The 13,206-nt window shown below is 46.6% G+C and overlaps 1 protein-coding gene across 1 annotated transcript; it reads left to right on the forward strand.

The window, feature by feature from the left end:
- Nucleotides 1-9: 9 nt before the first annotated feature.
- Nucleotides 10-6,139, forward strand: PHYSODRAFT_333334 (hypothetical protein; the record flags this gene model as incomplete). The annotated part of the gene is made up of 2 exons (XM_009530513.1): nt 10-147; nt 6,017-6,139. The coding sequence occupies 2 exons, from the start codon at nt 10-12 to the stop codon at nt 6,137-6,139; spliced, it is 261 nt and encodes an 86-aa protein (XP_009528808.1).
- Between the last annotated feature and the right edge of the window lie 7,067 nt (nt 6,140-13,206).

Genomic DNA, 13,206 nt, shown 5'->3' on the forward strand with positions numbered 1-13,206 from the left:
ACACTCGACATGCTGGCGGACATCATGACGAAGCCGATCGCGGCGCCGCAGTTCGACGCGCTCAGGACGAAGCTGGGCATCGTGGTCGCTGACGAGTCGAGTGGGAGTGTTGTCAAGACTGATGTGACGACGCCCCGCCAAGCGACCGTGTGACGCGAACGCGTCATCAGTGAGGTCGGCGTGACCTTCACTGTGTGGTACCGAAATCATTCAGGTGATTACGGGACGATGATTACGTCACGGTGATTACGCCATGATTGTGGGTACAGGATTGTGGGTACAAGATGGGCATCGACGTGGCGTTCTCTGATTGGATAAGGTAACTGTGTATCCAGTAGAGAATCCAGTAGGGTGTATCCAGTAAGAGGTATCCAGTAGCAGGCTTAGAGGTAGCACGCGGTTGCGAACTAAGGACCTGAATCGAATCACTTTGCATTTTGCCAACTACTGCTCAAGTGCTCTTCCTTTTGTTTACGCCACCGATGATTAGACGAGTAGGATGATTGGATGAACACCGGTGAGTGATGGTTGATTAGATGCACTAGGTGATAGGACGCAGGGTCGCGTGTCTATAACAGTAGGGTGTAAGCTCCAACAATTCAATCACTTTCGAATCTTCATTCTACCCCTCAAGTGCCTTCGCTCCGGTCCCGCCGTCTGCGACGTCCCTCCCTCCGCTTCGTCCGAGCTTCGTGTCCAAGATCCATACCTTCCATCAGGAAATGCAGCGATGTGTTTGTTATAATTAAGAGTCTTCGTATTGTGTCGCGTTCGATGCAGATTGATATAATGAGTGGCATTTACTAATTGCACATGATTAAGCTCGCACGTTTGTGGCATTATCGATCTATATTTATACGATCATTATATCTTACAGAAGACGCCTCACTAATCAAAACAACATGAATACGCACTGATCTAAAATTTTCACCAAATGCAATGAAAGATTATATGCATGTACAATGCCAGCCAAATGTTTATTGCAATCCGCAAGAGCTTGTATTATCTCACGATCAATTGCGTCCATATCACGTATCAATATCCGATGACACTGGCTGCTTGGGGGATACGCCTGAACTTTATCAAGATAACGACGATGCGTATAGAATAACCATGTTAGGCGAGTAAAGGTTTTGTATCAAAAGGAAGAGCACTTGAGCAGTAGTTGGCAAAATGCAAAGTGATTCGATTCAGGTCCTTAGTTCGCAACCGCGTGCTACCTCTAAGCCTGCTACTGGATACCTCTTACTGGGTACACCCTGCTGGATTCTCTACTGGATACACAGTTACCTTATCCAATCAGAGAACGCCACGTCGATGCCCATCTTGTACCCACAATCTTGGCGTAATCACCGTGACGTAATCATCGTCCCGTAATCACCTGAATGATTGCGGTACAACACAGTGAAGGTCACGCCGACCTCACTGATGACGCGTTCGCGTCACACGGTCGCTTGGCGAGGCGTCGTCACATCAGTCTTGACAACACTCCCCCTCGACTCGTCAGCGACCACGATGCCCAGCTTCGTCCTGAGCGCGTCGAACTGCCACAGTTACCTTATCCAATCAGAGAACGCCACGTCGATGCCCATCTTGTACCCACAATCCTGTACCCACAATCATGGCGTAATCACCGTGACGTAATCATCGTCCCGTAATCACCTGAATGATTGCGGTACAACACAGTGAAGGTCACGCCAACCTCACTGATGACGCGTTCGCGTCACACGGTCGCTTGGCGGGGCGTCGTCACATCAGTCTTGACAACACACTTCGATGTGATCAGTGATAAATTCAATCGAGAGGTTCTGGTATGCCAAAATGGTTTCCCATACGAGATCACCAGGGCGGATGTTTTCACGAAGAAACTCCACTGAAAGAGATTTAAACCGGCAGATCATTTCTTGATCATTGTAGCCAAGATCGCTCCATTGAGTAAGCTCCGAAGTCTGCATGATTGTTGAGTTGGTAACCGTAAACTGATTTGCTTTATATCTCAAAGCCGCGCGGATTGCTATTTTATGCTTAGAAGTAATGTACTATATCACTAATATAACAAGCAGTTAACAATGAGTTTTCTAGTATTCGACACTGAAACCACTGGGCTTCCGGAAAGCTTCAATTTGTTAGTCACTCCGCTGACATTAAACAATTGGGATTATTGTAGAATGGTTTTACTAGCTTGGCGGATCTATAGCGTAGATAATAAACTATTATCAAGTAAGTGTTTTCTAATAAAACCCGAGGGATTTACCATTCCACTGTTATCTGCAATGATTCATAAGATTACTACAGAAGAAGCATTGGAAAAGAGTCACCCGCTTGGCGATGTATTAGACTTTCTTTTCATTGATATCAATGTCCATGAAGTTGTGGTGTAGCGGGATCGGCCAGAGACGCAGCGATCGCCGGCCAAGCAGTATCCGGTCGATCGAGGACTTGCACACGAGAGAAAGATCACTAGAGTAGGTCCAGCTGACCAATGTATTAATCCAGTCTTAACCGTACCGCTAGTTCACTACTCGAAGTGTCAACGCTTGCCGAGGCCAATGTAGCTCCTGGGACTTGACGACTTGAGGGCACTTGTGGTCTTCTGTGCAAATTGCGTTCTGATTTATGTTTAGCTGGTCTCTCTCTACCGCTGCCATCTCATCTACCATCCTACAACCAAACGATTACTGGATTCTTGCTCTGGCTTCGCCCCCATGTGCTTCCCATCCGGGTCGATCGGCGATCCACGATCGGCTCCCGATCCACGATCGACCCCAATCGGCGATCCACGATCGGCTCCCGATCCACGATCGCCTCCTGATCCACGATCGATCCCGATCGGCGATCAACTCCCGATCGATGACCTGTGCGAGTTGCCGTGCGCTGCCGATCCGTCCTCTTCTGTCCTCGGCCGCCCTAGATCTGCGAGATTGGTCGTCGATCCGGGCTTGGGTCTACGTCGAATCACGCCGCAGTCCAAGCGCGATCGCCCGTAATCTGTCTTGACATATGTGTTGCCTTACGCGTCGACGTTATCCAATCGCTTGAGATCTCTCGATAGACCCTCTTGATCCGCGACCGCAGCCTGATCCCTGCCTATCGTTCTGTCACCATGTCGCTTGATGTCATCGCAGTTGGAAATTCTCGTTCGGTGCTTCACCACAAAGTAAATAGCATCGTGGCTCATAACATTAAGTTTGATGATAATGTGATTTTATCTGAATTATATCGCAGTGGCAATGATGATGTAGTTTGTCTGTGGAAGTAAGACTTCTTTCGACTGGTGCGAAACTCCAACGTAGCATATGTCATATGAGGCATTAGAGAGACCGTTTTTTTGCAACCGGAGCGTAGCGGAGGTCTGCAATGGTCGGCGCGTAGGCCGGAGTAGTTGCACTGCGAAGTAGTTACTATCTTTTTACCGACGCCTTGCCCGCCATGAGCGAAGCGAAGCGTAGCAGAATTGGCGGTGCAAACGAGGAGCTCACCTGTTCTCGGTTAAATACGAAATGAGGTCAACGGATGAAGGAGAGACGGCTGTCATCACCTGTTCCTTCTGTCACTACAAATGGTTTAATTAAGTTTGTTTCGGACAAGGCAATCACATTCAAAGAACTATTTTTTAATTACTAGATATCCAATCGAATCATTTTTTGTGGCTGAGATGTGTCTCGTTTAACCAGACGAGGGCGCCTTTTGGGTGGCTTGGAATTGCGACGCGCAGCTCGATCCAGCCAAGTCATTGCGGCAGAGTTGTTTCTCTTGGTCGCGCACGTAGCCATAAGTTTGTGAAAATACTTGTCGTCCACGAATGAGTATGTCCAGCGCAGAAAGTCAATCGAACTCGATTGACACGACCGCACAGCCAGTATGGTCTTTATAGGTTTCATGTAGGTGTTATTGAGGGTTGCTGGTCTTGGGTACTGTGTACCAGTTGTACCCATTAACCGGTTAACCCGAACCGGTCCAATCCGAACCCACGTTGATTATGGTGATTACGGTAAGTTGTTTACGCCACCGATGATTAGACGAGTAGGATGATTGGATGAACACCGGTGAGTGATGGTTGATTAGATGCACTAGGTGATAGGACGCAGGGTCGCGTGTCTATAACAGTAGGGTGTAAGCTCCAACAATTCAATCACTTTCGAATCTTCATTCTACCCCTCAAGTGCCTTCGCTCCGGTCCCGCCGTCTGCGACGTCCCTCCCTCCGCTTCGTCCGAGCTTCGTGTCCAAGATCCATACCTTCCATCAGGAAATGCAGCGATGTGTTTGTTATAATTAAGAGTCTTCGTATTGTGTCGCGTTCGATGCAGATTGATATAATGAGTGGCATTTACTAATTGCACATGATTAAGCTCGCACGTTTGTGGCATTATCGATCTATATTTATACGATCATTATATCTTACAGAAGACGCCTCACTAATCAAAACAACATGAATACGCACTGATCTAAAATTTTCACCAAATGCAATGAAAGATTATATGCATGTACAATGCCAGCCAAATGTTTATTGCAATCCGCAAGAGCTTGTATTATCTCACGATCAATTGCGTCCATATCACGTATCAATATCCGATGACACTGGCTGCTTGGGGGATACGCCTGAACTTTATCAAGATAACGACGATGCGTATAGAATAACCATGTTAGGCGAGTAAAGGTTTTGTATCTACCTTGTTATCAATGAACAGAAGCAGTCAGACATAGTATGAAGCAATCTTTGTTGCTATGGCTTTTTCAGGCATCACCGTCTCGAAGATGGCTTCCACTTCAATGCGCTTGTGGTTGTTCACTTCAGTCTGAATTTTTTCCGACCCCATCCACAGTTTATCGCTGTGTTGATTGATGAAGCTATATGGAAGGAAGGTGTGACAGACCGAAGGATATGATCGTTCATCCATTTTGCCCCCACTTGTCAAAGCAGTGTGGAAGCACTTCGATGTGATCAGTGATAAATTCAATCGAGAGGTTCTGGTATGCCAAAATGGTTTCCCATACGAGATCACCAGGGCGGATGTTTTCACGAAGAAACTCCACTGAAAGAGATTTAAACCGGCAGATCATTTCTTGATCATTGTAGCCAAGATCGCTCCATTGAGTAAGCTCCGAAGTCTGCATGATTGTTGAGTTGGTAACCGTAAACTGATTTGCTTTATATCTCAAAGCCGCGCGGATTGCTATTTTATGCTTAGAAGTAATGTACTATATCACTAATATAACAAGCAGTTAACAATGAGTTTTCTAGTATTCGACACTGAAACCACTGGGCTTCCGGAAAGCTTCAATTTGTTAGTCACTCCGCTGACATTAAACAATTGGGATTATTGTAGAATGGTTTTACTAGCTTGGCGGATCTATAGCGTAGATAATAAACTATTATCAAGTAAGTGTTTTCTAATAAAACCCGAGGGATTTACCATTCCACTGTTATCTGCAATGATTCATAAGATTACTACAGAAGAAGCATTGGAAAAGAGTCACCCGCTTGGCGATGTATTAGACTTTCTTTTCATTGATATCAATGTCCATGAAGTTGTGGTGTAGCGGGATCGGCCAGAGACGCAGCGATCGCCGGCCAAGCAGTATCCGGTCGATCGAGGACTTGCACACGAGAGAAAGATCACTAGAGTAGGTCCAGCTGACCAATGTATTAATCCAGTCTTAACCGTACCGCTAGTTCACTACTCGAAGTGTCAACGCTTGCCGAGGCCAATGTAGCTCCTGGGACTTGACGACTTGAGGGCACTTGTGGTCTTCTGTGCAAATTGCGTTCTGATTTATGTTTAGCTGGTCTCTCTCTACCGCTGCCATCTCATCTACCATCCTACAACCAAACGATTACTGGATTCTTGCTCTGGCTTCGCCCCCATGTGCTTCCCATCCGGGTCGATCGGCGATCCACGATCGGCTCCCGATCCACGATCGACCCCAATCGGCGATCCACGATCGGCTCCCGATCCACGATCGCCTCCTGATCCACGATCGGCGATCAACTCCCGATCGATGACCTGTGCGAGTTGCCGTGCGCTGCCGATCCGTCCTCTTCTGTCCTCGGCCGCCCTAGATCTGCGAGATTGGTCGTCGATCCGGGCTTGGGTCTACGTCGAATCACGCCGCAGTCCAAGCGCGATCGCCCGTAATCTGTCTTGACATATGTGTTGCCTTACGCGTCGACGTTATCCAATCGCTTGAGATCTCTCGATAGACCCTCTTGATCCGCGACCGCAGCCTGATCCCTGCCTATCGTTCTGTCACCATGTCGCTTGATGTCATCGCAGTTGGAAATTCTCGTTCGGTGCTTCACCACAAAGTAAATAGCATCGTGGCTCATAACATTAAGTTTGATGATAATGTGATTTTATCTGAATTATATCGCAGTGGCAATGATGATGTAGTTTGTCTGTGGAAGTAAGACTTCTTTCGACTGGTGCGAAACTCCAACGTAGCATATGTCATATGAGGCATTAGAGAGACCGTTTTTTTGCAACCGGAGCGTAGCGGAGGTCTGCAATGGTCGGCGCGTAGGCCGGAGTAGTTGCACTGCGAAGTAGTTACTATCTTTTTACCGACGCCTTGCCCGCCATGAGCGAAGCGAAGCGTAGCAGAATTGGCGGTGCAAACGAGGAGCTCACCTGTTCTCGGTTAAATACGAAATGAGGTCAACGGATGAAGGAGAGACGGCTGTCATCACCTGTTCCTTCTGTCACTACAAATGGTTTAATTAAGTTTGTTTCGGACAAGGCAATCACATTCAAAGAACTATTTTTTAATTACTAGATATCCAATCGAATCATTTTTTGTGGCTGAGATGTGTCTCGTTTAACCAGACGAGGGCGCCTTTTGGGTGGCTTGGAATTGCGACGCGCAGCTCGATCCAGCCAAGTCATTGCGGCAGAGTTGTTTCTCTTGGTCGCGCACGTAGCCATAAGTTTGTGAAAATACTTGTCGTCCACGAATGAGTATGTCCAGCGCAGAAAGTCAATCGAACTCGATTGACACGACCGCACAGCCAGTATGGTCTTTATAGGTTTCATGTAGGTGTTATTGAGGGTTGCTGGTCTTGGGTACTGTGTACCAGTTGTACCCATTAACCGGTTAACCCGAACCGGTCCAATCCGAACCCACGTTGATTATGGTGATTACGGTAAGTTGTTTACGCCACCGATGATTAGACGAGTAGGATGATTGGATGAACACCGGTGAGTGATGGTTGATTAGATGCACTAGGTGATAGGACGCAGGGTCGCGTGTCTATAACAGTAGGGTGTAAGCTCCAACAATTCAATCACTTTCGAATCTTCATTCTACCCCTCAAGTGCCTTCGCTCCGGTCCCGCCGTCTGCGACGTCCCTCCCTCCGCTTCGTCCGAGCTTCGTGTCCAAGATCCATACCTTCCATCAGGAAATGCAGCGATGTGTTTGTTATAATTAAGAGTCTTCGTATTGTGTCGCGTTCGATGCAGATTGATATAATGAGTGGCATTTACTAATTGCACATGATTAAGCTCGCACGTTTGTGGCATTATCGATCTATATTTATACGATCATTATATCTTACAGAAGACGCCTCACTAATCAAAACAACATGAATACGCACTGATCTAAAATTTTCACCAAATGCAATGAAAGATTATATGCATGTACAATGCCAGCCAAATGTTTATTGCAATCCGCAAGAGCTTGTATTATCTCACGATCAATTGCGTCCATATCACGTATCAATATCCGATGACACTGGCTGCTTGGGGGATACGCCTGAACTTTATCAAGATAACGACGATGCGTATAGAATAACCATGTTAGGCGAGTAAAGGTTTTGTATCTACCTTGTTATCAATGAACAGAAGCAGTCAGACATAGTATGAAGCAATCTTTGTTGCTATGGCTTTTTCAGGCATCACCGTCTCGAAAATGGCTTCCACTTCAATGCGCTTGTGGTTGTTCACTTCAGTCTGAATTTTTTCCGACCCCATCCACAGTTTATCGCTGTGTTGATTGATGAAGCTATATGGAAGGAAGGTGTGACAGACCGAAGGATATGATCGTTCATCCATTTTGCCCCCACTTGTCAAAGCAGTGTGGAAGCACTTCGATGTGATCAGTGATAAATTCAATCGAGAGGTTCTGGTATGCCAAAATGGTTTCCCATACGAGATCACCAGGGCGGATGTTTTCACGAAGAAACTCCACTGAAAGAGATTTAAACCGGCAGATCATTTCTTGATCATTGTAGCCAAGATCGCTCCATTGAGTAAGCTCCGAAGTCTGCATGATTGTTGAGTTGGTAACCGTAAACTGATTTGCTTTATATCTCAAAGCCGCGCGGATTGCTATTTTATGCTTAGAAGTAATGTACTATATCACTAATATAACAAGCAGTTAACAATGAGTTTTCTAGTATTCGACACTGAAACCACTGGGCTTCCGGAAAGCTTCAATTTGTTAGTCACTCCGCTGACATTAAACAATTGGGATTATTGTAGAATGGTTTAACTAGCTTGGCGGATCTATAGCGTAGATAATAAACTATTATCAAGTAAGTGTTTTCTAATAAAACCCGAGGGATTTACCATTCCACTGTTATCTGCAATGATTCATAAGATTACTACAGAAGAAGCATTGGAAAAGAGTCACCCGCTTGGCGATGTATTAGACTTTCTTTTCATTGATATCAATGTCCATGAAGTTGTGGTGTAGCGGGATCGGCCAGAGACGCAGCGATCGCCGGCCAAGCAGTATCCGGTCGATCGAGGACTTGCACACGAGAGAAAGATCACTAGAGTAGGTCCAGCTGACCAATGTATTAATCCAGTCTTAACCGTACCGCTAGTTCACTACTCGAAGTGTCAACGCTTGCCGAGGCCAATGTAGCTCCTGGGACTTGACGACTTGAGGGCACTTGTGGTCTTCTGTGCAAATTGCGTTCTGATTTATGTTTAGCTGGTCTCTCTCTACCGCTGCAATCTCATCTACCATCCTACAACCAAACGATTACTGGATTCTTGCTCTGGCTTCGCCCCCATGTGCTTCCCATCCGGGTCGATCGGCGATCCACGATCGGCTCCCGATCCACGATTGACCCCAATCGGCGATCCACGATCGGCTCCCGATCCACGATCGCCTCCTGATCCACGATCGATCCCGATCGGCGATCAACTCCCGATCGATGACCTGTGCGAGTTGCCGTGCGCTGCCGATCCGTCCTCTTCTGTCCTCGGCCGCCCTAGATCTGCGAGATTGGTCGTCGATCCGGGCTTGGGTCTACGTCGAATCACGCCGCAGTCCAAGCGCGATCGCCCGTAATCTGTCTTGACATATGTGTTGCCTTACGCGTCGACGTTATCCAATCGCTTGAGATCTCTCGATAGACCCTCTTGATCCGCGACCGCAGCCTGATCCCTGCCTATCGTTCTGTCACCATGTCGCTTGATGTCATCGCAGTTGGAAATTCTCGTTCGGTGCTTCACCACAAAGTAAATAGCATCGTGGCTCATAACATTAAGTTTGATGATAATGTGATTTTATCTGAATTATATCGCAGTGGCAATGATGATGTAGTTTGTCTGTGGAAGTAAGACTTCTTTCGACTGGTGCGAAACTCCAACGTAGCATATGTCATATGAGGCATTAGAGAGACCGTTTTTTTGCAACCGGAGCGTAGCGGAGGTCTGCAATGGTCGGCGCGTAGGCCGGAGTAGTTGCACTGCGAAGTAGTTACTATCTTTTTACCGACGCCTTGCCCGCCATGAGCGAAGCGAAGCGTAGCAGAATTGGCGGTGCAAACGAGGAGCTCACCTGTTCTCGGTTAAATACGAAATGAGGTCAACGGATGAAGGAGAGACGGCTGTCATCACCTGTTCCTTCTGTCACTACAAATGGTTTAATTAAGTTTGTTTCGGACAAGGCAATCACATTCAAAGAACTATTTTTTAATTACTAGATATCCAATCGAATCATTTTTTGTGGCTGAGATGTGTCTCGTTTAACCAGACGAGGGCGCCTTTTGGGTGGCTTGGAATTGCGACGCGCAGCTCGATCCAGCCAAGTCATTGCGGCAGAGTTGTTTCTCTTGGTCGCGCACGTAGCCATAAGTTTGTGAAAATACTTGTCGTCCACGAATGAGTATGTCCAGCGCAGAAAGTCAATCGAACTCGATTGACACGACCGCACAGCCAGTATGGTCTTTATAGGTTTCATGTAGGTGTTATTGAGGGTTGCTGGTCTTGGGTACTGTGTACCAGTTGTACCCATTAACCGGTTAACCCGAACCGGTCCAATCCGAACCCACGTTGATTATGGTGATTACGGTAAGTTGTTTACGCCACCGATGATTAGACGAGTAGGATGATTGGATGAACACCGGTGAGTGATGGTTGATTAGATGCACTAGGTGATAGGACGCAGGGTCGCGTGTCTATAACAGTAGGGTGTAAGCTCCAACAATTCAATCACTTTCGAATCTTCATTCTACCCCTCAAGTGCCTTCGCTCCGGTCCCGCCGTCTGCGACGTCCCTCCCTCCGCTTCGTCCGAGCTTCGTGTCCAAGATCCATACCTTCCATCAGGAAATGCAGCGATGTGTTTGTTATAATTAAGAGTCTTCGTATTGTGTCGCGTTCGATGCAGATTGATATAATGAGTGGCATTTACTAATTGCACATGATTAAGCTCGCACGTTTGTGGCATTATCGATCTATATTTATACGATCATTATATCTTACAGAAGACGCCTCACTAATCAAAACAACATGAATACGCACTGATCTAAAATTTTCACCAAATGCAATGAAAGATTATATGCATGTACAATGCCAGCCAAATGTTTATTGCAATCCGCAAGAGCTTGTATTATCTCACGATCAATTGCGTCCATATCACGTATCAATATCCGATGACACTGGCTGCTTGGGGGATACGCCTGAACTTTATCAAGATAACGACGATGCGTATAGAATAACCATGTTAGGCGAGTAAAGGTTTTGTATCTACCTTGTTATCAATGAACAGAAGCAGTCAGACATAGTATGAAGCAATCTTTGTTGCTATGGCTTTTTCAGGCATCACCGTCTCGAAGATGGCTTCCACTTCAATGCGCTTGTGGTTGTTCACTTCAGTCTGAATTTTTTCCGACCCCATCCACAGTTTATCGCTGTGTTGATTGATGAAGCTATATGGAAGGAAGGTGTGACAGACCGAAGGATATGATCGTTCATCCATTTTGCCCCCACTTGTCAAAGCAGTGTGGAAGCACTTCGATGTGATCAGTGATAAATTCAATCGAGAGGTTCTGGTATGCCAAAATGGTTTCCCATACGAGATCACCAGGGCGGATGTTTTCACGAAGAAACTCCACTGAAAGAGATTTAAATCGGCAGATCATTTCTTGATCATTGTAGCCAAGATCGCTCCATTGAGTAAGCTCCGAAGTCTGCATGATTGTTGAGTTGGTAACCGTAAACTGATTTGCTTTATATCTCAAAGCCGCGCGGATTGCTATTTTATCCTTAGAAGTAATGTACTATATCACTAATATAACAAGCAGTTAACAATGAGTTTTCTAGTATTCGACACTGAAACCACTGGGCTTCCGGAAAGCTTCAATTTGTTAGTCACTCCGCTGACATTAAACAATTGGGATTATTGTAGAATGGTTTTACTAGCTTGGCGGATCTATAGCGTAGATAATAAACTATTATCAAGTAAGTGTTTTCTAATAAAACCCGAGGGATTTACCATTCCACTGTTATCTGCAATGATTCATAAGATTACTACAGAAGAAGCATTGGAAAAGAGTCACCCGCTTGGCGATGTATTAGACTTTCTTTTCATTGATATCAATGTCCATGAAGTTGTGGTGTAGCGGGATCGGCCAGAGACGCAGCGATCGCCGGCCAAGCAGTATCCGGTCGATCGAGGACTTGCACACGAGAGAAAGATCACTAGAGTAGGTCCAGCTGACCAATGTATTAATCCAGTCTTAACCGTACCGCTAGTTCACTACTCGAAGTGTCAACGCTTGCCGAGGCCAATGTAGCTCCTGGGACTTGACGACTTGAGGGCACTTGTGGTCTTCTGTGCAAATTGCGTTCTGATTTATGTTTAGCTGGTCTCTCTCTACCGCTGCCATCTCATCTACCATCCTACAACCAAACGATTACTGGATTCTTGCTCTGGCTTCGCCCCCATGTGCTTCCCATCCGGGTCGATCGGCTCCCGATCCACGATCGCCTCCTGATCCACGATCGATCCCGATCGGCGATCAACTCCCGATCGATGACCTGTGCGAGTTGCCGTGCGCTGCCGATCCGTCCTCTTCTGTCCTCGGCCGCCCTAGATCTGCGAGATTGGTCGTCGATCCGGGCTTGGGTCTACGTCGAATCACGCCGCAGTCCAAGCGCGATCGCCCGTAATCTGTCTTGACATATGTGTTGCCTTACGCGTCGACGTTATCCAATCGCTTGAGATCTCTCGATAGACCCTCTTGATCCGCGACTGCAGCCTGATCCCTGCCTATCGTTCTGTCACCATGTCGCTTGATGTCATCGCAGTTGGAAATTCTCGTTCGGTGCTTCACCACAAAGTAAATAGCATCGTGGCTCATAACATTAAGTTTGATGATAATGTGATTTTATCTGAATTATATCGCAGTGGCAATGATGATGTAGTTTGTCTGTGGAAGTAAGACTTCTTTCGACTGGTGCGAAACTCCAACGTAGCATATGTCATATGAGGCATTAGAGAGACCGTTTGCAACCGGAGCGTAGCGGAGGTCTGCAATGGTCGGCGCGTAGGCCGGAGTAGTTGCACTGCGAAGTAGTTACTATCTTTTTACCGACGCCTTGCCCGCCATGAGCGAAGCGAAGCATAGCAGAATTGGCGGTGCAAACGAGGAGCTCACCTGTTCTCGGTTAAATACGAAATGAGGTCAACGGATGAAGGAGAGACAGCTGTCATCACCTGTTCCTTCTGTCACTACAAATGGTTTAATTAAGTTTGTTTCGGACAAGGCAATCACATTCAAAGAACTATTTTTTAATTACTAGATATCCAATCGAATCATTTTTTGTGGCTGAGATGTGTCTCGTTTAACCAGACGAGGGCGCCTTTTGGGTGGCTTGGAATTGCGACGCGCAGCTCGATCCAGCCAAGTCATTGCGGCAGAGTTGTTTCTCTTGGTCGCGCACGTTGCTGATGGAAGGTATGGATCTT

Source organism: Phytophthora sojae (assembly GCF_000149755.1).
Source record: "Phytophthora sojae unplaced genomic scaffold PHYSOscaffold_5, whole genome shotgun sequence".
NCBI classification, from domain to species: Eukaryota; Oomycota; class Peronosporomycetes; order Peronosporales; family Peronosporaceae; genus Phytophthora; species Phytophthora sojae.